General features: G+C 33.4%; 3 protein-coding genes across 3 annotated transcripts; 1 reads left to right on the top strand and 2 right to left on the bottom strand.

Moving 5' to 3' along the window:
• The first annotated feature begins 593 nt into the window (after nt 1–593).
• Nucleotides 594–1235, top strand: LOC113704758 (premnaspirodiene oxygenase-like). Its single transcript, XM_027226632.1, has one exon. It carries the CDS (start codon nt 594–596, stop codon nt 1233–1235), a length of 642 nt encoding a protein of 213 aa, XP_027082433.1.
• A 7612-nt stretch (nt 1236–8847) lies between these two features.
• On the bottom strand, nt 8848–11058 carry LOC113703557 (premnaspirodiene oxygenase-like). Its single transcript, XM_027224958.2, has 2 exons — nt 10039–11058; nt 8848–9948 (listed from the first exon to the last, which is right to left on the bottom strand). The coding sequence occupies exons 1-2, from the start codon at nt 11056–11058 to the stop codon at nt 9280–9282; spliced, it is 1689 nt and encodes a 562-aa protein (XP_027080759.1). The 3' UTR covers nt 8848–9279.
• Nucleotides 11059–15871: 4813 nt separating this feature from the next.
• On the bottom strand, nt 15872–17847 carry LOC113703559 (premnaspirodiene oxygenase-like). The gene is made up of 2 exons (XM_027224960.2): nt 16833–17847; nt 15872–16619 (listed from the first exon to the last, which is right to left on the bottom strand). The coding sequence occupies exons 1-2, from the start codon at nt 17724–17726 to the stop codon at nt 15984–15986; spliced, it is 1530 nt and encodes a 509-aa protein (XP_027080761.2). The 5' UTR covers nt 17727–17847; the 3' UTR covers nt 15872–15983.
• Nucleotides 17848–24251: the final 6404 nt, after the last annotated feature.

Raw genomic sequence — 24251 nt, 5'->3', positions numbered from 1 at the left:
CTTAGGATACTGCTCAAGACTAAATTTGTCTCCTTTAGCCACGGGAGTGTCACCTGGTTTACAATTTTGCATGCCATAACTTTTGAGAACCTTTTCGATATAGCTCTTTTGTGATAGTTCTAAAATACCCTGAGATCGATCTCGGTGTAGTTTTATACCTAGCACAAAAGATGCATCACCAAAATCTTTCATTTCAAAATTCTTAGTTAAAAATTCCTTGGTTTCATGCATTAGATCAATATCGTTGCCGATAAGCAAAATGTCATCAACATACAATACCAGAAAAATATATTTGCTCCCACAGAACTTATGGTATATGCAATCATTTACTAAATTCATCTCAAAACCAAATGCGATGATCATTTGATGAAATTTGAAATACCATTGTCGAGACGCTTGTTTGAACCAAATGAGATGATCACTTAATAAAAGGATCGCTTTCAAAGCCCTTTTGAGTTTTAATTGCTTTCAACAACTTTAGAATAAAAGGATTGCGAGTTCTAAAGAATGCCAAATGATATATGGTTAACAACTAAGTTTTAGCTTCGTGATTAACTTGCCTGTTTTGTTTGTAACAAAGAATTTTGGCATTGATGCAGGATGTTTTTTCAGGGGGAATAGAAACCTCAACTACAACAGTGGAATGGGCGATGTCCGAGCTGATTAGAAATCCAAGAGTGATGGTCAAGGCACAAAGTGAAATACGGAAAGCCTTCATAGGAAAGAGAACAATTGAAGAAACTGATATTCAAGAATTGAAGTACCTAAAGTTAGTGATCAAAGAAACTTTGAGGCTACACCCTCCAATCCCTATGTTGATTCCAAGAGAGTGTAGGCAGGAAACTGAGATTGATGGGTATACCATTCCCATCAAGACAAGAGTTATAATTAATGTCTGGGCAATCGGAAGAGACCCCGAGTATTGGGATGTTCCAGAATGTTTTAAACCAGAGAGATTCGAGAACAGCTCGATTGATTTCAATGGAACTCATTTTGAGTATATCCCTTTTGGTGCAGGAAGGAGAATTTGCGCTAGAATTTCATTTGGTTTAGCAAATGTTGAACTTCCTTTAGCTCTTCTGCTCTACCATTTCGACTGGAAACTCCCAAATGGTCTCAAACCCGGTGATTTAGACATGACAGAGACTATGGGAGTAACTGCACCAAGAAAAAACAATTTTCGCTTGCTTGCCACTGTGTATGACGCATCACTTGACGCTAGTGCAGAAACATAGAGCATGAGTACTTTTGGTGAATATGTGAGGAGTGGCTTCCAAGTCTGTTGCTATATTCACTCTGCTTTAGGTTAATTTCATAACACTTTGCACTAGTGTTTTAATACCATAAAAAAAAGCATTTGTTATGCTTTTATAGAATTTCTAAGATAGAATAGCAGTAGCATGGCAGACGCTTGCTTGTGAGTCTCAAACTCACAATCGCTATTCTTCCGATTTTTTCATATTTCCAAATAAGCACAACGCCTAAATTAACTTAATAGAACAGAACAGGGAGCATCATCGATAGAGCCTCTACAAAAGGAGGCCAAATTCGCTAGTTTGTAAAAGTAAAATGCCCAAAATATGAGCCAAAATAAGGGAACTAAGGACTAAAAGGAGTTTAAAAAAAACCCAAAATATAAGCAAAAAAAAAAAATTGGATGAAATCTTAAGCACCAATATACGAAAATGAGAAGAAGGAACAGGAAAATTATTGTTGAAAATAAATGCAGAAGCCGAAAAACAATCTCCAAGAAGGAAAAGTAGCACAAAGTAGTGGGACATAAGAGGAGCTCTGCCTTTTGGCCCCATTTGGATGCATTAGATTTTGGGCAAAAAATCGTTGTGGTTCTCAAACTTTTAACTTTACGCACTTTTAGTCCTCCAACTAATAAGTACGTAAATGTAGTTATCTAATTAATAAAAATGTGTAGTTGTAGTCCTTCCGTCCAATCTGACTGTTAAGACAGACGGGAAACACATCACACATTGCTCACATGACATTTATTTTTGGAATAATTACAAAAAACTCCCTAGAGGTTTCTAAAAATTTTACTCAGCTCCCCTGATGTTTGAAAAATTACACCTACTTCCCTTGATTTGATAGTTTTAGTAACAAAACCTTAAAATAATATTGATTTGGTCAAATTTTTAAATGAATTTCCAAAAATACTCTTGTGCAATGAGTTTTAATTTACTTCCCTATACAATTATAAGATTATCTAGTATAATTATAAGAAAAATGTGCCAAATTTTTCATATTCATACCTACTATTGATAAACGGCAATAATAATAGTTTTATCGTTATGATAGGATACTTTTGATGGTATTTTATTATGGATTTAAATTTATAAGATAGAAAAGAAAATGTTAAAATAATTCATTTAGTGTTTATGAATTTTTCGAATAGTTGGATTATCATAATTTAATAGTGATTTCGGACCATTTTCTTTTGATTTATTGTTAATTTTAATACCAAAAAATAGAAATAAAGATCAGCGAAAACATTGGATTGCATATAAAGTTAACTCATAAAAAAAAAATCACTAATTGGACATTTGATTGCAATAGAAACTAGAGATAATAATGATAGTTTTACAGTTTTATTGGCAAAAAATTTTAAAAAAAAGGAATAAGAAGGAAAAATAATACAAAATAATTTTAAAAGTCATTCTAAATATAAACATACCAAACAAGGAAATTTCATTATATATTCAAGGGTAGTATTATCATTTTAAATGATAAGGGAGGTATGTGTAATTTTTAAAACATCAAGGGAGCTAAATGAAATTGTTAAAAACCTCAAGGGAGGTTTCTGAAATTATCCCTTTCTTTTTTGTATCATTTTTGTATCTTCTCGTCCATCTTAACAGTCAAATTAGACGGAAGGACTATGACTACACATTTTTATTAATTGAAGGACTACATTTATGCACTTATTAGTTAGAGGACTAAAAGTGTGCAAAGTTGAAAATTTGAGGACCACCACGGTTTTTTGCCCTTAGATTTTTGGATGTTTGTTTTCTTCTTGGTAAAAGCTTATGTGTACCAAAATTAATACTGACTTTTATTAACCCTACCAGCCAAATCTAATGAACTAATTGACCAAAAAGTCCAAAGACAAATTGTACAAAATACCCACTCAATTAGCATCTTAAAGGGTAGAACAGTAAACTCATACATATACACTCCACCCAATTGAAGCAAAAAGCAGGACATGAGGGCAAAATCATACTTCAACTACATTTGCAGTAGATGTTAGTAGTATGCCATGCCAAAAAAAAATAGTCAAAAAGCATCAGATAAAATGACAAAATTAACCCTAGAAGTGGAGATGAAAAGAGGTGAGCAGTGGAAGTGTCACGCTCTCCTTAGATATAGTACGGATATCCGCTAACGGATGTTGGTGCAAGCAGAAAGGGCTTGCATCCTTTAACCGTGAAATTTCGGGTTTGAAACTCATGAGAATGAAAAAGATAATGTTAGGAGAGCTTTCCTGCAAAGGGCCTAACACGAATTGAATAGAATTAATCACAGACTGTAAAACGGATGCGATACTTGTGGATTATAAAAAAAAAAAAAAATAGAGTAGGGATATCCAAGGCTATAAACGATGGCCGGGGACACGATGGTGCAACACTCCCAGGGCAGTTTTGTCCATTTTGACAAAATGTGAATTTGTTTCTTTAGGATGTAAATCACTTTGAACATATTGTAAACATAAAATAATTATTTGTAAATCGTACACACAATTTTGAAAACGATGTACACCACATAATCCACAACTTACATTTTTTTTCTTTTTGAGAAACCTAATCCTCACCATCGACCTTTTTTTTTTTTTTTTTTTTAAATTGATCTGGCCCAAGCAAACTTTCCTTCTATCGACGGGCTAAGCAATTCTTGCCAAGTCAGCATGGTACTTCTTTGGACAGAATTCACCATTATGGACTACAATATTAAATTAACATGTGACATAGGGGTGGGCAAAAATACCCGCTGACCCGAAAACCCGAGAGATCCGACCCGATCCGCACCGAAAAATAGGATATCCGATCCGATTTCTCTTAGCGGATCAGATAGGGTCGGGTATCCGGAACATTCGGATACGGGTACGGATCGTAAAAGCAAAAACCCGCGGGTACCCGACCCGGGGGTATAATATATAAATATTAAAAAATATAGGGGCAATTTTATAATTTTTTAAGTTATTAACCCTAGGTTCCTAACCTTCAGATTTCATCCTCTGCTTCAGCCGTCGACACTCTTCACTCTTCACCTTCACTCTTCACTCTTCAGTGGCCGATGCTCTTGTCTCTCAAACCTAGGGCCGAAAACTACCGTTAAAACTCCTCAAACTGCCTGACTGAATCGAATCCTTTTCTCTTCAGCCCTGTTTCTCCGTTGTCGTCCTTTTCTACCTTCGACTTCGAGTAAAGGGACGCTGCCAAAAGGTCGCCTGACGCCGCCGACGCCGGAGCCGGGTGGTTTAGCTATCAAGGTTTTTCAATAACTATTTTCTTTTAAGTTCAATTCTTTCTGCAAAACTATTCTGCATCTATGTGTATTGTGTACGTCTATGCATTTGTCGAATTGGCTACATGAATTCTGATCTTTCGTCCAAATCGAAACTGGGTTGTACAATTAAGATTAGGAATTGCTGGACCCATACAGAAAAAAGAAAAAAAAAACCAAAAAGGGGGTCGGCAATCGGCATAAATGGTACAGGTACGGAAACAAATTCTGGCCATAATTTTCCATGGAGATACTCTCATGGCTTTGACATTTGAGGTCTTAGACCAACTCTCATAGGCTAGTTGTTCATTTGCAGAGAGTTTTACTTTACATGGCTTTTTCTGTACTTTTGGTGGACTGTTGCACGCATATGCGTAAGGCTTAGGTTATGTTCTGAAATTCAAGAACGGTGGGAGAAATTGTGCCTAAGGTTCTGAAAAATAAGAACATACTGCACTTTGTCCTGAGTTTCTAATTAAGAAAAAATATTCAATTAAATGCTTCACAAGTGTGTCCATGTACCGTAATCAGCTCTAATGTCTACAAGACGAGTTCAAACCAAAAATTCAGATTAAACCAAAAACTTTAAGTTGTAAATTACACAGTTATCCAACTAAGGTTTAAAGAGATATGATGTACCATAAAATTTACTGATTCTAATTCTCAAGAATATTATTGATTCTTGCATATAGATACTAAGACATGAACAAACACTGGAAACTCTACATCGTTCATTATTTTCCTCCAGTGCAATGTAGCTGCATAATTACTTTAGCTTTTTTGTCTAACATAATTCAATTCAATGTGCAAATTCTAAGATAATACCTCTATACCTGCTGAAGTTGTAATAGTGTAAAACTCTTTTTTTTTTTTGAGAGTATTGGTTTGCCTTTTCTTTTCATACATTGGACATTTTTCCCCCTTTGGGTTTAGCTACACTTTGCACTCAATATTTAAATTAGCAGGCCAAGCAACTGAGGATTGTGAGCAATTTTTTGTTATTGTTCTTAAGATTATTCCAACTGCCCTTTTCTTTCTAAAATGAATCTGCACATGGTTTTATAGGAGTTTCTGAGCTATGTATTAGCTGCGCATATGGTAGAGAAGTGGGATTTTCATTTGATTTGTTTTTTGAATTTTTCAGATGTCAAGTACAGGGGATAATACAGCTACTACAGCTGCAAGCCCAAATGTTGATCATTCATCATCAATGGATCCAAAAATTGTTGCATTATGCCATGTTTGCTGGATTTGAGAATGTCTATATAGTGTACATTTTTCTCATTTATATGCCCTTTTTGGAAGTTATGTATCAGAGTAGATATTTCTAACTTTATGATTTAGTGTGGAACTACTGCTACTGATCATTTTTTAGATTTGAATATGCTTTGTTTTTGTCTAGTTTGAATTTGAATGATGTTGTTGCCTTTTTTTTTTTTGTTGAATGATGCTATCGTCCAGCAGGTTCATCTTATGTCTTATGAGTTTTAGAGAAAAATTGCATTCTTTAAATAGGGGCGGGTACCCTATGACCCGCCCCTATTTTTCGGGTATCCGAGGATCGGGTACCCGAGGAAGTTCGGAGCGGATTAGGGTCAAAAAAATAGTGACCCGATATGTTAGGGTCGGGTCAGCCAATTAGCGTTCGGGGCGGGTACCCGACCCGTGCCCACCCCTAATGTGACAGACTGCTGCATATACATGAATTGTGCAAAAGTAAATCTTAAAACCAAGGTTTTGAAATCCAACCCATTTATTGACCAGAAATTTATTGGGTCAAGAATTATTTGTTCGATTGTTGGGCCAAAATGATTAATCCATGATGTCACAACTAGGTAATGATTATTAATTATATTTAGGGAATATCTAAATTGTGAAAAGGCTATAAGAAAAAAAAAAGGAAGTACAATAAATTAACCTTTTAAAAAGGACATAAAGTATATGTGCTTAGACTTTGATCAAAAGTTGAAAAGAGAAATATACTTATGTGTAATTTGGGGAAGGTAGAGAAAAATGAAAAAAAAATGTATATAAAAAGACACAAATGCATGAGGTTATTTACCATAAGTTTGTTGAAAATAAGATTGTATTGGAAATTGGTTTGTATTTATATGCAGATTATCATTTAATCTGGAAGTTTGACCAAATTTGAAAACTTTGGTCTTAATTCAACTAGTGGCAGCAAACTAGCCGGTTCAACTGAGTCAAGGCAAATTCTATTTGTTTGGATTGTGAATTATTAGAGATATTTTTACTGTAGCACTTTTTGTGATGTGATGTATGTGAGATAAAAAAGGTAATTGGGAAGATAAAAAGGTGTGTTGAAAATTGTGATGATGATGTAAGCAAATATATTTTGGTAAATAAACTGCAATCCAAACAAACGGGATCAAACTGGATAGTAGATTGATCGAGCTCTAACCGGTTCAACCATCAAGGTTGAGCTGGTTTAAACCATGCTTAGGATGAATATCGGTTAATCTCTCTTTATATATATATATATATATATATGGGTAGGGAATCAATTTAGGAGACCCCATTCCTAGTTTACACTTTACAGTAAGCAACCAACATATTTTAAGTTGCTTATAGTGATTTTTAAAATCGCCTATTCCTGAGAGAGACCGCTAGTACTAACTAAACTATTTATTGGAGTAGTACGAATAACTAGTAAAGAAATGATTTGCAATAAGTGAAAAACCCGCCTAACTATGACTTTTCTAATAATATTTCCATTTGTCATTCAATATCATGTAGTTTTTGTTTTGCACTGCTTAGTTGATTATAGTGTAGCAATGCTTGTAGTTTTTATCTACCTAAACTGTTCTTCCCTTTTATCATCAATGTTGATAAGAAAAACTACATACGCAAAATTGTGACAATAGAAATGCACTGCAAGTCCTCCCGAACCATTTTGGTTGAGAGAGGAGAATTTGTGCAGGGAATTCTTTTGGTTTGGCCAATATTGAGCTTCGTCTGGCTCTTTTGCTTTATCATGTTGACCGGAAACGCCCAAATGGCCTCGACTCCAGCGATTTAGACATGAAGAGACTGTTTGAATCACTGCAATCAAGAACAAACAATCTTCGACTTTGTTTGAATTGTATTTTTTAGATTTTTTATAAAAAAAAAATACTGTAACAATTTAATATATATAAAATAAAAAAATTTATTTAAAAATATATTCATAAAAAATATAATAATTATTTTTTAAAAAATTACTGCCCAAACAAGCCTCAGCTTGCTGACCAATTCCTAAGATCCATGTTCCAGCCCTTGAATTGGCAGCAGGCCGCCCAAATTGACATCTCTGTCCAGATATTTTTATATATTTTAGGGGCAGAAAAGTCTTCCTAACCTAGATCTTGGTGAGATCCTCTAAGGTGCGTGATAGCTATACAAAACATATTTTAATCTTTGCTTCAGCGCTTCTACCGGACCATGTCGACCGGAAGCTCATAAATGGTCACTATGCTCAACGACCATATGTGGGCCCATTTGTGGGGCTCATGGCAGAATTTGCCGTGCAACTAGGTCCAATAAAGCCACCAATTATTGGAAAAACAGCCAATTATTGGAAAAACAGTGGGGTCTGTTTGCCACATGATTGTCATGAAGGGCACAAAAAGGCATCTTTTAGTCCAAAAAGGCAATTACGAGTTATATTTATTTTGCCGATACGGTGTAGGACCATATCGCGTTTGGTTTAAAATGCAACTCTTACACGCATCAATCGTTGTGCGCCATTATTTCGTAGTTTCTTTTCTTATTTGTGATTTGTCATATTTTGAAAAGGAATGCATTAAATTAATGATAATTATATAAATTTTAAAATCTAAACTTAACTTTTACATATATATCATAAATTTAAAACGATGGAAGTACGTGTACTGTCAGTGTATATAAGATTTACTCTTTTAAAAAATCGCAAGAACCAAACATTTGCAAGGAAGGAATAATAATTAAAATTTGCGATAAGATTTTATACATTTGATATGTAGAAATGGTCATAGTGACATGAGCTAAAATTTATGCTTTTCTGTGTACTGAGTTCTTTTGAAATTTAATATTCTAGATCACTTTGAGAATATTAACCAATTTCAAGGTCGGTTTGTAAAAAATTAAAGTACTATAGAAATTATCAGACTGCATATGTATCGTATCCTTAACCTTGGTATAAGTTACAACTCCATCTTTTCGTTTGGTTGACAAAAGCTCTACCAAGGGATATGATAGGAAAAGAAACAAAGCAATGAAGTTGAAGGGATCTTCCATTGCTGCCTGTTTTATCTACTTTGGCACCGTTGATTCTAAAGCGTTTGTCCATACAAAAAATAAAAAATAAAAAAAGCACATATCATTATCACCGGGAAAATTATAAGGTATACATTGGCCGTGTAAGTTTCCATTCAATAAATCATAGGCTTTGAAAGGAGAGGGAAACTATGCTTACAGAGCTCGATTTTTCAAATCAGGGATCACAGACATGGTTCAAAGTCGCGGTCGCGGCTTGGACCCTTCCATATCGGTCTCGGCATATCGGTCGCGATCTCGGCGAGACGCGAATTTGTGAAATATTTAATATTCTAAAAATTGTAAAAAATATGATAAATAAAAATAATTAAAAAGTAGTAAAAATAATAAAAATTCAAGTTGACTCGGGATGATTCAGAATAATTCGGTGTGATTCGGTCGTTTCAACCCTTCACGGTGACGTTTCGATCTGTCACGTATCTCGTAAACGTTTCATTGCGGTCTCGTCTCAGACTAGGCCGAGACGGAGACGACTCGGCCGGTCTCGGCCGAGTCTTCGAACCATTGAAATGATGTATCATAGGAAGTGGCCAGCAAGCGAAGATTGTTTGTTCTTGAAGCAGTTATTCCAACAGTCTCTTTCATGTCTAAATCCTTAGAGTCGAGGCCATTCGGGAGTTTCCAATCAAAATGATAGAGCAAGAGAGCTAAAGCAACGTCAACATTTGCCAAACCGAATGAAATTCCTGGGCAAATTCTCCTACCTGCACCAAATGGTAGATATTCGAAACGACTTCCAGCGAAGTCAATGGGACTTTCTTCAAATCTCTCTGGCTTGAAACATTCTGGATCATCCCAATACTCAGGGTCTCTTCCAATTGCCCAGGCATTAACCAAGATTTTCGTTTTGACGGGGATAATATATCCATCAATTTCACATTCCTCCCTACACTCTCTTGGAATCAACAAAGGGATTGGAGGGTGTAGCCTCAAAGTTTCTTTGATCACTGACCTTAGGTATTGCAGTTGTTGAATATCAGTTTCTTCAATCCTGTTTTTTCCTCTAAAAGCATTCCTTATTTCACTCTGTGCCTTAGCCATCACACCTGGATTTCTAATCATCTCGGACATCGCCCAATCCACTATTGAGGACGACGTCTCAGTTCCTGCTCCAAATACGTCCTGCATCACATATAATGCATAAAATCTTTGTTTGAGAGTTGAAACTAAAAGATGTAATCGTAATAAGACAAAAATTGGTTGAGCACTTACATGAATAACAGCTTTGATATTATTCTTGGTAATTGGAAATTGAAGTTCACCACTTTCTTTAACTCTTAGCAGGACATCAATCAAATCTTCCTGGCCATACTCGCCCGTGGATATATTTCTTCTTGCTTGGTTGTCTATGTGCTGATCAATTATTTTTTCCAAAATTTCGTCTTCCTTATCGTGCATCTTCAGTAGTTTAGATTCTACTGATAGGAGGGGATGAAGAATCTTGAATGATGGTAACAGATCAGAAATATCAAAGGCACTTGCTATAGGAAGTGCTTCCTTCATTAGCTGTAAGAATGCAGCATGATCATCTTTGCTTACCTTCCCAAATGCTGCTCTGCAAACCACGGAACTGGTGTATGAGGACACTTTTTCTGTTAAATCGATTGGTTCTCGAGCACCAGCTAGAACCTTAATCGATGCTATGAGATGCAAAGCCTCATCTTGGCGAACAGAAGCAAATGATCGGACGCTTTTAGCACTGAGGAGTTCCAAGGTGCATATTTTACGCATTTGTCTCCAGTAGTCACCATATCGACAGCAAGCGATGTCTGAACAATCATAGCACATGATCTTTCCAGATAGGAATTCTGCACGGTCTGCAAAGGCAAGATCATGAGTTTTCATGATCTCCTTCGCCAAACGGGGCGATGTTACTACAATCGCAGTCATTTGACCTAGCTGAATGTTCATTAGAGGTCCATACTTTTGAGCTAATTTTCTGAGAGCATGATGTGGGGGGGAACCCATCAAATGATGCATATGTCCTATAATTGGTAGTTTCCATGGAGATGGTGGCAGTTTTTGGGCTGTTTTTGATCTCTTCAACCCCTTGATCAAAGCTAAAAGAAAGGATAGGAACAGAAAGAAAGCAACGAAGTTGAAGGGTAGATCCATTGTGTCTGTGTGGCTTTCTTCTTGTGTGCTCTCTCTGCAGGTCACTGTACCTCCTACTTCTACAAATTGGTTGGCGTTGACTATATGACTATTTTTACCCACACAATAGTTCACCATATCGTTCTGAGTCCGAGTTGACTCAGACGATGCGCAACCGACTCAGTGCATGCCGGTGAGATGATATATCGACGTCCAAAATATCAAATTACCTGTAACCAAGGTTTTGAAATCCAAATCGGTCATTGAAACAGAAATTTTACTGTGACATTAACTGTCATTGGTTCAACCATTTGACTAACCGTTATTGTATTGTGATGTCATAAATATGTCACAAATAATTAATATATTATTTTGATTGTGATATAGACCGCTAAAATGAATAATACTATATGAGTGCATAATTGGTTGATCAATGTGTTAGAACTAAATTAGTTCGATGAAAGTAACTTAAAAAATTATGGCGATGATAAATAGATTAAATAAGTTTATTTTTATAATCACAGCTTATCCAAGAACAAAGAAATCATTATATTGTACCAAGTGTGAATAATGAATAAAGAATAAAATAAAAAAAGGAACAAACTAGAATAAAATCTTAATAATATATAAAATATACAATATTTATGAATAAATATTGAAAAGTTATAAAATTTAACTTACTATTTAGATAATTAATTTTAAAACTAATTTAATCATGAGAAACATTAAAGTTAGCAAGAAATTTAAAAGCTTTTAAACAATTTAGAGTTAAATCGTAATTTTAAAAAGTTGAAATGGCACAAATAGATATTTCACATATATGAAGTAATTCTAAAAATTTAAAATATCATGAGGATGTCATGGCAAATGGTCTAGAATAAGTCTTCAGTAACCTTCCTTAATCCTGTTTGTAACGCGCGGTCACGTTGAGAACTAGGATGCAATCGACCGAGTTAACTTTGAAAAATATAAAATAAATGAGACTTGGGGCTTTGGAAAGCAATTTTTCAACAAAAAATGATTACATTTTTTCGTGGATATATTTTTCACTAATTTTTTTGTTTCACATATTTCAAATTTCTACCGTACATTTTTCTACAAAAAAAACTCTAAAAAATTGCAATCCAAATAAAACCCTTGTTTTCTTCCACTAAACTCAACGAGCAATAGGAACCAAACAATCATCAAGTAATTGATATAAACCAACAAAGAAGCATATTCGATGACTATAAATTCACTAAAATCAGAGAAAAAGATGGGTGTTTTCACCATAATCATCTCTCTTCTTCTATCATTCTAGATTTTTGGTATAAAAAAATTGAAGGATATAATCTGTGGGAGGTCAATTGAGATTTGAGGCGGTTTTTCTTGATTTAATTACAGAGGAAAGGGGAAGGACTACGAGAGCCAGGAAACGCATCGATCTGGACAAAAAAGAATGACGAGGGCTGATATTTTTGCCTTAAAAAAAGGTGATAAATGAATAAATTAGTCTACTAACCCAATCAGTCAAAACATCAAATTTAGGCCCAAGAGAGTTGGTGGCTCCATCTTCTAGGACAGATCTCAGGCTCATTCATTCGGCTCAGAGTTAGAGGTCCTTTTTTTTGGCTTTTTGAAACTAATATGTTTGTTTTTGTGATTTACTCTTCTTTTTTTTCTATATTAAATTAGTTCTCTAGTCATAGGATAGTTATTATTTTATGATAGGTAGTGCCTTTTTATTACAAATATATTTGATTCCTGTGGCTATAATTGTACTGTATCATATTGGAGATTATGATTTCGATCTCATATTTGGATTTCATGTATCATGTATTTAGAAATATGAAGTGTATTTAACATTAAGATCAATCCATATTGGTGGTCCTTTGATATTAATGGTTAGAACAACGTCAACTTCTTTAATTGAATTAGTGAATTAGTGATTGGCTATATTAACATATACATTTAGCAATTTTAATTTCATTACTGTATTTGTTATGGTATTTTCTATTTTTAATAATTTTTTAGAATTTTTAAATATTATTTGTTAAAATGTGTGTATCACCCAATTCAAGACCGATATTATCGTGATCGATGTGAAACAATTGCGTACGAAATCGGGACCACGAGCGCAGCACGACAGCAAACTGTGCTTACAAAAATGCATATAAATAAAATGACGCAGAATGGAAGCGTGAGAAGGTGAAGGAGTTATACGAACACCCCGCTAATAACGAATTAATCAAAATATTTAACGCTAATTATTTAACGCTAAAACTGCCATTTTGTCTGTCACGTAAAAGATCAAAAAGAGGCAGTGCTACTCTTCGAATTAGCCAAATTCCCGAGATATCAAAGGAAATTAAAGAGATCAAGGTTGCCCAATATTCAGCCAAAAAAAGTCCACAAATGCTCTGACACAGGTAGTGATGATAGTTAGGTTGAGAAACAATATGTACCATAAATGCTTCATATCTTCTCATAAAAAATATCCTTCCTTATTTCTTCCAAATTTTATATTACAATTTCAATAAGTAATTCGAGTGGTTCCTTATCCGCTACTACTATGGTAAATGAAATTGTTGGATTTGGGTTTTATCTCATAAACGATTGGTGGGATAAAATCTAAACCCAATAAATAAACAGTTTGTGGGATAAAATCCAAATCCAACAAAAACTCAAAAAGCTAATAAATTTTTCAACTGCTAAATTTCATTATTTATATCAAGACGTAATTATTCATGAATTTTTCAAGAACAAATGCTTGCTTTCACCCTTTTTTTTTTTGTATTCTCATACTTCTCTTTCTTTCGTCCTCTCCCTTTTTTTTTCTCCAAACAAAAAAAAATTATGTACTGGTCAAAATTCCACATTTACATTTTACAAATTTGCACCGCGTGTTTGCGCCGTGATCACCTCCTAATAAATTATAATGGTTGTAACACATTAGAAGGAAAGTAGCATTATGTGCGTACATAACTTAAAATCAAGTTACGGACGCTTCTCAACTGTTGGGCATTTGTCTGAGACAAGCCACGTGTTTGTCTGGTGACATGAAAATAGAAAAGCATTAATATAATTTCCCTTCTAAATTTCCGTATTCCCAACGCTCCCTCTACCCACCTTGCGGACTCTCCTCACTTCCACCACTTTATATACAAAATATTTGGAAAAATCGTTCAAAACGTCCCTCACATTTTATAAAATAATTTTTTTTATTCTTCACTTTTAAAAATATAATTTTATATCCCTTACAAATTCACATTGATCAAATTTGGTCTCTACTTAGGCTTCTGACTAGTTTTTGGTCGGAATTCACCACGTGCCTTGCACGTGATCATATTTTAAGGGCAAAATTATCAAATCAAATTTTATATAATTCGATTCATAATCCTTTACATTTCACAAAATGAATTTTTTCATCCTTCACATTTTTCAAAATGAATTTTTTCATCTTTTTTTGATCATGTGTGTGAACAATTTTTTTTTTAAAATCCATGTATGTATCTATTTGATTTCAATTGAACAGTACGAATAACATGTGAAATCAAATAGAGATATATTACATACTATTTGTACTGCTCAAGTGAAATCAAATAGATATATACATGGGTTTAAAAAAATTGTTAGTTTTTCACTTATATTCATTTTCTTTTACTCGAAATTTGAAAATAAAGAAGACATTTAATCCTAAATATTATCAAGCGTTTAGATCGAATTAAATTTGGACAGAAAAAATAAACAAAAAAAAAGTATGACAAAAAAAAATAAGTGATTGGCATTTTCAAATTTTAAGACAATCACAAGGCAAATAATTCAACTGTTGATCTTAAAAGTGTCGAGTAGAAATTTCATAGTTAAACTAAAATTTGTTAGCATAATTATAGAATTCGAGTTAGGACCCATTAATTAGATGACCTTATTATATGATTCAATAAATAAATTATTATCAAAAGAGAAATGCCACAAATATTGAATATGTTCAAATGGTGAAATCATATAAATATATACATGGGTTTCAAACAAAATTATTAGTTTTAAACCCCTATATATATCTATTGAATAGCATGTGTATAACTACGATTAACATGTTTAGATGAAATTCAATAGAGGTAAATTACATGTTATTCGTATTGTTCAGGTAAAATCAAATAGACATATACGTGGGTTTATAGAAAAAAAAAACTATTCATACACATGATCAATGAGGGATAAAAAAATTCATTTTGAAAAATGTGAGGGATGGAAAAATTCATTTTTTGAAATGTGAGGAGCGAAACAATTCATTTTGTAAAATGTTAGGGACGAAAAAATTCATTTTGTGAAATGTGAGGGACTATGAATCAGATTATGTAAAAATTTAATTTGACAATTTTGCCCTTAAAAAATGATCACATGCAAGTCACGTGGTAGATTCCAGCCAAAAATGAATCAGAAACCTAGGTAGGGACCAAATTTGGTTAATTTGAATTTGTAAGGGACGTAAAATTATACTTTTAAAAGTAATGGACGAAAAAAATGACCTTGTAAAATGTGAGGGACATTTTAAACGATTTTTCCAAAATATTTCACCAAAAGTAATTACGATGAAATCCAAGACTTTTTGAAGTGTTTTAAAAATAAAAAAAAAAACAATTCATGCTAGAAACAACATTTCCAAAGCTATCCAATCGAATTTGTAAAACCGAAATTAGATCCATCATATTAAAGCGTCAAGTGAAACATCAGATTTTTTAATTGAAAGACGTGCAGCTATACGGCGGTTAGAGTTTGGGGATGCATTGGGCTGGTTCTTTAATTAAGTTAATTTAGGCGCTTATTTGGAAATATGAAAAAATCGGAAGAATAGCATCTGTGAGTTTGACTCACAAGCGTCTGTCATGCTACTGCTATTCTACATTAGAAATTCTGTAAAAGCATAACAAACGCTTCTTTTTTTATGGTATTAAAACACTAGTGCAAGGTGTTATTAAGCAAATATCATTATTATATCTTAAAGGAAATTAACATAAAGCAGAGTGAATATAGCAAATGACTTGGAAGCCACTTCTCACATATTCACCGAAAGTACTCATGCCCTATGTTTCTGCGCTAACGTCAAGTGATGCATCATACACACTGGCAAGCAAGCGAAGATTGTCTTTTCTTGGCGCAGTTACTCCCATAGTCTCTGTCATGTCTAAATCATTGGGTTTGAGACCATTTGGGAGTTTCCAGTCGAAATGGTAGAGCAGAAGAGCTAAAGGAAGCTCAACATTTGCTAAACCAAATGAAATTCCTGGGCAAATCCTCCTTCCAGCACCAAATGGAACATATTGAAAGTGACATCCACTGAAATCAACGGAACTGTCCTCGAATCTCTCTGGTTTGAAACTTTCTGGATCATCCCAATACTCGGGGTCTCTTCCGATTGCCCAGGCATTAACTATAACTCTTGTCTTGATGGGAATGATATACCCATCAATCTCAGTTTCTTGCCTGCATTCTCTGGGAACCAATAGAGGGACAGGAGGGTGTAGCCTCAAAGTTTCTTTGATCACTGACTTTAGGTACTTCAATTCTTGAATATCAGTTTCTTCAATTGTTTTCTTTCCTACGAAGGCTTTCCGTACTTCCCTTTGTGCCTTGACCATCGCTCTTGGATTTCTCATCAGCTCGGACATCGTCCATTCCACTGTTGTAGATGAAGTTTCAGTTCCCCCTAGAAAAATATCCTGCATCAATGCCAAAACTCTTTGTTACAAACAAAACAGGCAAGTTAATCATGAAGCTAAAACTTAGAACTCGAAGGGCGTTGATTTACTTCCTCCACGCTTTCACTATCATTAGAGTCTAAACACTAGGTTCTTTATTTTTAAAGTCGGCGTGTTTGATAAAATAAATGAACCTGAAAGAGTACCAGAAGTGAAGAAGGGAAAGAATCTTACCATGATAACAGCTTTGATGTTATCGTTGGTAATTGGGAACTGAAGGTTACCACCTCCTTTAACTCTTAGAAGAACATCAACTAGATCTTCTTGGTCAGTTTCACCTATGGCTGGTTCTGTCTTTGCTATATGCTTCTCAATTACATGGTCCAATACTCTGTCTGCCTTGTGGTGGACATCCAACAGCTTAGTCTTCAGTGACATGAGTGGATGAAGAATCTTGAGGGATGGAAACTGATCAGAAATGTTGAAAGAACCAGAAAGGCTATTTATTTCCCTGACTAGTGGCAAAAATGCCAAGTAATTATCTTTGCTTACTCTCCCAAATGCTGCTCTGCAAACAGTAGAACTTGTATATGAGGTTAGTTTTTGCGTAACATTGATTAGCTCTCCAGCACTAGCCAGAGCCTTAATCGATGCAACAAGAACAGAAGCCTCTTCTTGCCGGATGGAGCCATATGATCGGACACGCTTAACACTTAGAAGTTCCAGGGTGCATATCTTACGCATTTGTCTCCAGTAATCACCATATTGGCAGCTAGCAATATCAGTACAGTTATAGCCTACGATCTTACCTGAAAGAAACTCTGCCCGATCCGCAAAGGAAAGATCGTGTGTTTTCATAATCTCCTCGGCTAAACGTGGAGACGACACAACAATTGAAGGAATTTCACCCATCTGAAGGTGCATCAAAGCTCCATGCTTCCGAGCTAAGTCTCTGAGACCTTGATGCGATGGGGAACCTACCAGATGATGCATATGTCCAATCAAAGGTAGCTTCCATGGCGATGGTGGTAGTTTCTGGGTTGTTTTTAATCTCTTCAATCCCTTGATGAGACTTAAAACAAAGGCTAGGAAAAGAAAGAGAGAAATGAAGGTGAAGGGAAGTTCCATTGGGTCGAATGGCTCTACCTTCTCGTATGCTTTCTTTACGGTCCGCACTGCCTCCTATTTCAACTACTCCTGCTTGCTTTTTTTATTGTGGCTCGCCTGTGGAGGTTGTCAGTCAAGCACAAGGGTGTAGAATTTTTTTTTTTTTTTTTTTTTTATAATCGTGTGTAGAATTTTAATTAACGGTCCAAAAACGCCATTGAACCACGGAAGCCACATATTTCCTATCCTTTACTTGGGAAGGCTCCAACCAATTTCTATCTCTATCTTTTGATGATAACTCTACTGCCTCATAACTTTGAATTCAATTCCCACAATCATTCCTTCAATTTTTTCCTCCCCCACTATTCATTCTATCCTTTCAAAACGAAAATTGGGAATGCCGACAAACTGAGTGAAATGATTGTGTTCTAAATTACTACTACTACTTAATTGATATAGAAAATATGTGAACAGGGAAAATCATAAAATGGGCTATCTTTCTAAAAACTGTTTGCTAGGTTTAATTACAAATTATGCGGGGGACGGATGGTTGGATGATATAGAGAGAGGGAGTGTAAGGAAGAGATTTTGGTTCGAAACTCCACACTTACACTAAAAAAATTATTAGTACAAATTATACTTTCTCACATATTAACTTCCTTTCAACTTTTCAAATCACACATTTAACTTATCATCACTCTTCTCATATAGAACTAGTGATTTTAATTAGTGTCATATGATTGCACACTATATTTTACAAGTTTTCAATAAAAGTGAAAATCATAAGAATAAAGAAACTTTAAATTATATGGATCACTTTTTACGAGATATACGAATTTGTTCATCATTTCATTTGATTTTTACTAATTTATAAAAGTCCCATCCCGAATTAGTATGTTAGAGCGTCTTTTGTTTATTAAGATCAAGATTTCATACTTAATATTCTTTAGGGGAGAATAAATTATTTGTCAAAAAATAAAAGAAAGAAAGATGATAACTTGGAGATTCAAAACAAAAATGGTTGAAATTATCATGATAAGATGACAAGAAGCTTAGGGTAATTGGACCCTTAATTTTAGCATCCTTTATTAAACTGTATTAAAATATCTTCTATTCTTTTCAAAAAAATAAATAAAAAGAAAGAAATTGGCTGCAATAAAAGTCCTTTATATCATGAAACCTAAGCTGGAAATTTTAGAAGTCTATTGACAATATGTTTATTATCGTTAAAATTTTTCTTGTTGGATTAATGTTCACTTTAATACTATATACTTTGTTCAATTTTTTAGACTTTGAATCAAACAATAAGGATAATAACAAAGTAATAACAATAAATTGAGTTAGCAAAATTTTCAAACAAATTAACTAATATTAAACTCGTATTCTTTAAACAATAGTTTTTATTATATTACTGTTACTCTTGTATGTCAAATTGTAAAATATTAAATACTTAACCAAAATTGTTAAGAAAAAGGCTGATATGCCTTGTTTTTAAACTTAGAAGGGAAAATTAGAGCTTATATAAAGTCATTAAAATTTGAACCCACCATACAACCTTCGGAACAAAAATTGGGAAGCTAAGTAGAAACCAATTGATTAAATGAATTCGTCCGAATAGTTTAGGGTATCACTTGGGGCATTAATACATTTAAAACACAGACCACAGGGGAACCACAGAAAATGAAGATGCTTTTAAAGGGAAGGTTAGGTGAAGAAGAGGGAGAAAAATCTATTAGGCCACGTTGAATGTTTCATTCGGTCATCAAAAACAATGGGTCAAAGATATAATGGAAGTCAGAGTACACATAGGATCAATGGACAACAGGGAGAATTGTCAAAGCAGGATGAAGAAAGCTCAATAAGCTGCATGAGTCCGGGTTGCAGTTCAAAGACTTTCCTATATCACTTTCCACTGGATAGTGTCTCGTGAGATGGAAAAAAAAAAAAACACAACTTTCTATGAGTATTATTCATCGTCTCTTTGTCAAATACCTATGCGACAAAATCATGCAACTCCATTTTCGCCTCATGTCTAGGGATGGCAACGGGGCGGGGTTGGGGCGGGAGACTATTAGTTCCCCCCGTCCCCCGCCCCGTCCCCCGCCTCCTGCTCCCCCCGCCCCGCCCCGCCCCCACCCCGCCTTGCCCCGCTTCCCCCGCGGGTGCCCCCGCGGGGTTAATAAAATTTTATTATATAATTTTATTATAATTAAATTTTAATAAATAATCAAGTACTAAAATATTAACACATCACCAAATTATTATTCATTGTAATTTTACAATTGAAACTCATAAAAACAATCAAACATAAGTTATTTGAATACAATCCAATATGATGAAATAAATATAACTAAAATAGTCAAGTTTTCACTTTTAGTACAAATGCAATCACTAATTCATTATTGTGTTTGTGCTTTTTTTTGAGAAAAAAGTGTTATTCTATTAAGTGTAATTAGAAATTTAGTATAAATGTATTAGTAAATTTAGTATAACTAATTAATAAATTCTATTAGTAGACATGTAGAATTATTCATATAATTGATAATATCAATTATATTACATAAACTAATATACATTATATAATACATCTAACTAATAATATCATTATCATAAGTTTATAACTAATTAACTTACATATTATATATAATTATATATATATATATATATATATATATATATATATATATATTTTTTTTTTTTTGCGGGGGGCGGGGCGGGGGATGGGGCGGGGGTATACTCCCCCGCCCCCCGCCCCGTTTCTAAGCGGGGGGAAAAAATTCCCCCCCGCCCCCGCCCCACCCCCCGCCCCGAGAGCCCCCTGCGGGCACCCGCCCCCATTGCCATCCCTACTCATGTCTAAGTTGAGTCATATAGTACCAAAACAAATTTTTTTTTTTTGATAAAACAGAAGTGAATATTGTTAATAAACTAATTGAAAATCATCCATCACAATTTGTTTAACAAAAAAATTGCATTAATGATAGAAAATATATAGAATATGTTGTGCCGAAAATACATGAAACATATCACAGGTAATTATGTGATTATGAAATGTATTTGAGACTTAAAAGATGGTCTAAACTAAACATGCAACTTGACAATTGTAAAGTAATTTTATAGAAATAAATGAGACAATTTTAAAGTAATTTCATGGATATAAAGGGAGAAATGAGGGAAAAGAAAAGTAAAATTCGAAAATTTTTCTATTCAAAATTACAAGAATCATAGCAAACATTATGTTAAAAGAGATGACTAGTTTGTTTGGCTGAATCTTGTAATCATTAGTGTAGTTTTGTTACTTATTTGTGTTATATAATTTATTAAGAATTAATTTTCTATACACTAATAATATATACACTTTCACCGTTAAACGCATGACACATAATCCAAATTTTAATTTAAAATCCAAATTTTGCATATGTGTCGTATGCAACCGTGATAGTGTATACACTGTCAGTGTATATAAGATTTATTCATTTATTAAATGTGAACTTTTTTGAGTAGTTAAATGTGTATATTACTTGTTTCATAAGGAGTATTTATGAAATAAAAGTTTCATCTCTTTTTTTAAAGTACTTTTTTAATGTTACTTTTTTTTATTGGACTAACTTTGTTATCAAAACCTTAACCTCAGGGGTAGGTTTGTGTAATTTTATAAACTTCAGGGGAGGCTAGTGAAATTGTCTTAAACATTTGAACTAAACAAGTACTCCCTCCGTCCCACTTTGATAGTTCTGTTTTCCTTTTTCATCTGTCCCAAATTGTAGTCCACTTTCCAATTGAAAAATGTAGTTAATCTTTTAATGTCTCTAAAATACCCTTCTTATTCAATATAGGTTGTTATTGGTATAAACTATCTTATTTAATATAAATTGTTAACCTACCCCATTTAATACATTTAGATTTAATGTGAAATTATGTAAAATGAGGATTGATTCTTTCTTGACCATCAATTCAAATTAATCATCAATTCAAGTTTCTATGAATAATTAATATAAAATTATACTCTATTTAATGTAAAGATATAATAGCAACTTAATTTTTCCAATAAAATTAATTATTTTTTCTTAAATTATGTGAAAAAAATTATAACTATCAAAATGGGACAAAGGAAATATTAATAACCATTAGATAATATTAATTGAATTGATTAAAGAGTAAAATAATTCGAAAACGCATGTCATGTCGCGTCGGGCTTCCATCACCATAATTAATAGTCCTCGCCCGTGTCTCCCCCACCTTTGTCCTTCCTACGGTCGGCACGTTCAAAGCGTTCGTCACGTGGGAGGATAGGAGGGGGCCCGCGGGTGGTTGTTGCTCTTTTGAAAACCACAGTACATAAAAATTAACGCCAATTTGACAGCTGGCAAAGCCGTTTTTTTTAGACTGACAAAATGACAAAACTTGGTACAGAGCAAATGGTTTTGTCATGTCAATTCGGGCTGATTCCTGTCGCTTACCTCATCAATTTTTTAATCATAAAATTTTTTTTTTAAAAAATACTAGTAAAACAACCGGCAACTTGCTACTTTATTTTATTTATCTGTCAAGTCAGATGAAGGCACGGAGTCCATTCCGCATCTTTTTTTTGTCGCTTTGGTTAATCCAAAGGCTACAGCTGTTGATAAGTTTAATAATCTTAATCAGGCCCTGATGACTTGCCCAGTTGCATAGTTCTATTAATATGTGGAAAATCATACATGTATTAGTACTCAATGCACATCCAATGTATGTGCAATTAAAAAAAATGATATTTTTTTAAAAAAAATTTATTATTGAAGCAATTTTTAATCTTTTAAATATTTTTCATAAAATAAGTTTATATTGACAATTATAATGTTTAGGGGTAATTATGTTTAAAATGTATATTTAAATAGTTAAAAGTAAAAATAGTCATGGGTAATTATAAATAGTTAAAGTAAAAGTAGATTTTACGAGAACAAAAAAAAATCATAAAGTGAAGATAAATGGTAACCCTAATGTCAACCTCAAACCTCTTTCTCGGGTTTTATATATAGTATAGATATTAATTACAATCAACCGCCTTGGCCTATTTATTATTTTAATTTGCATTTATTCCTTCTTATTAGTAAATGCAAGTGTTATGCTAATAATATCTGTAAGTCAAACATGAACTATACATGAAAACTAACTAGTCAGAATGAAACGTTTAGTCATTTTAAAATGTTTGGTATAATGAATATTTAGATATCATAATGGAATGTATTAAATACAAATTTGACTTAATTACATTGGATTAGTTTATAAGACATAATATGTCTTATAGCTTTTTGTTAAAATTTTGCATTTTTTAACAATATAAGTAGCAACGTAAAATATAAATTACATGAATTCAAACAATTATAATTTATTTTTAATATAGTTTCAATTATGGTAAGATTCAAATTCTTGCACAATTGCTCAAAAGTCAAAGAATTAGGTATCCTAAAACATTTGTTTTCTAGTATATAAAAAAATTATTTTAAATACAAGGAAAATTAGTAATATAAAAATTTACATTCAAATATTGATTGAGCTTATAAATAGGCTAATATATCATGATGCAGTATAAACATATATAAGGATAAATTTGACATCCTGCTAGTTAATTTTAGGATAAAGGTGGAAAGGACTTTCTCTAAATTTTTTTGAGGAACGAGATTTCAAAAAAAAAAAAAAAGTTAGAATGAATATTCCATGTGGAGAGGGCTTTCCCATATAATCCACGTCTTCCTCCAAACAGCTTTTACATTGGCAAGAATATCCACGTCTTCCGTTGAACTACTCCGTACCCGTTACCAAAACCATTTTTGATAATTTATAACATTAATGGCTTGTACGACCATTCTGCTTTTTGAATGGGGCTTTAGTAAGCCCAGATTTGGTTCACAAATTATATGAAATTTTGAATTATGAATTATCAGGCTTCAAGCTTACATTAAAAGACTCAAATTCAATTTATACTATTATATGAGTTTTGGATTGAATTCGAAATTAGTCCAAATTCATAATTAAATACATAATTATTTATAATATATATTTTATAATTATTATAAATTATTAATATCTTGTCATAATATGTATAATTATAAATTATAAATATTATAATATATATAATTTCATATATATGCTGAACTTTAATCGGATCTGAGTCTAATATGGCTCAATTTCGATGCATATTTAGTTTGTGTCTAATATTTGACCCAAAATCTACCAATTCAATCAAAACTTAGGTTCAATTAACACTTTCAGCCGAATGGGCAAAACTCAAGTTAGTTCGGACCCATTGACAATCCTCGGTGAAGAATCAAGTCAACTACCCATATGGGGCGCTACGAACCTAATCATGGAAGTAGAGGTGGTTTGGCTGATGACTTGGATGGTTGTATTGCGGTTGGAGCTATACGAGTCGAGCAGCTGAAGTCAGCGCGAATTCGGTCAATATCGAATCAAGCCGACTTTGAATTGATTAAATTGGGTTTGAATTTAAAAATACTTAATTTGTTAATTCGTGAATTGAATCGATTTTAAATATATATATATTTT

This window comes from Coffea arabica, chromosome 8e (genome assembly GCF_036785885.1).
Source record: "Coffea arabica cultivar ET-39 chromosome 8e, Coffea Arabica ET-39 HiFi, whole genome shotgun sequence".
Taxonomy (NCBI): domain Eukaryota; kingdom Viridiplantae; phylum Streptophyta; class Magnoliopsida; order Gentianales; family Rubiaceae; genus Coffea; species Coffea arabica.
Note: the sequence above shows the minus strand (reverse complement) of the source record. Positions and strands in the feature narration are given on the sequence as shown.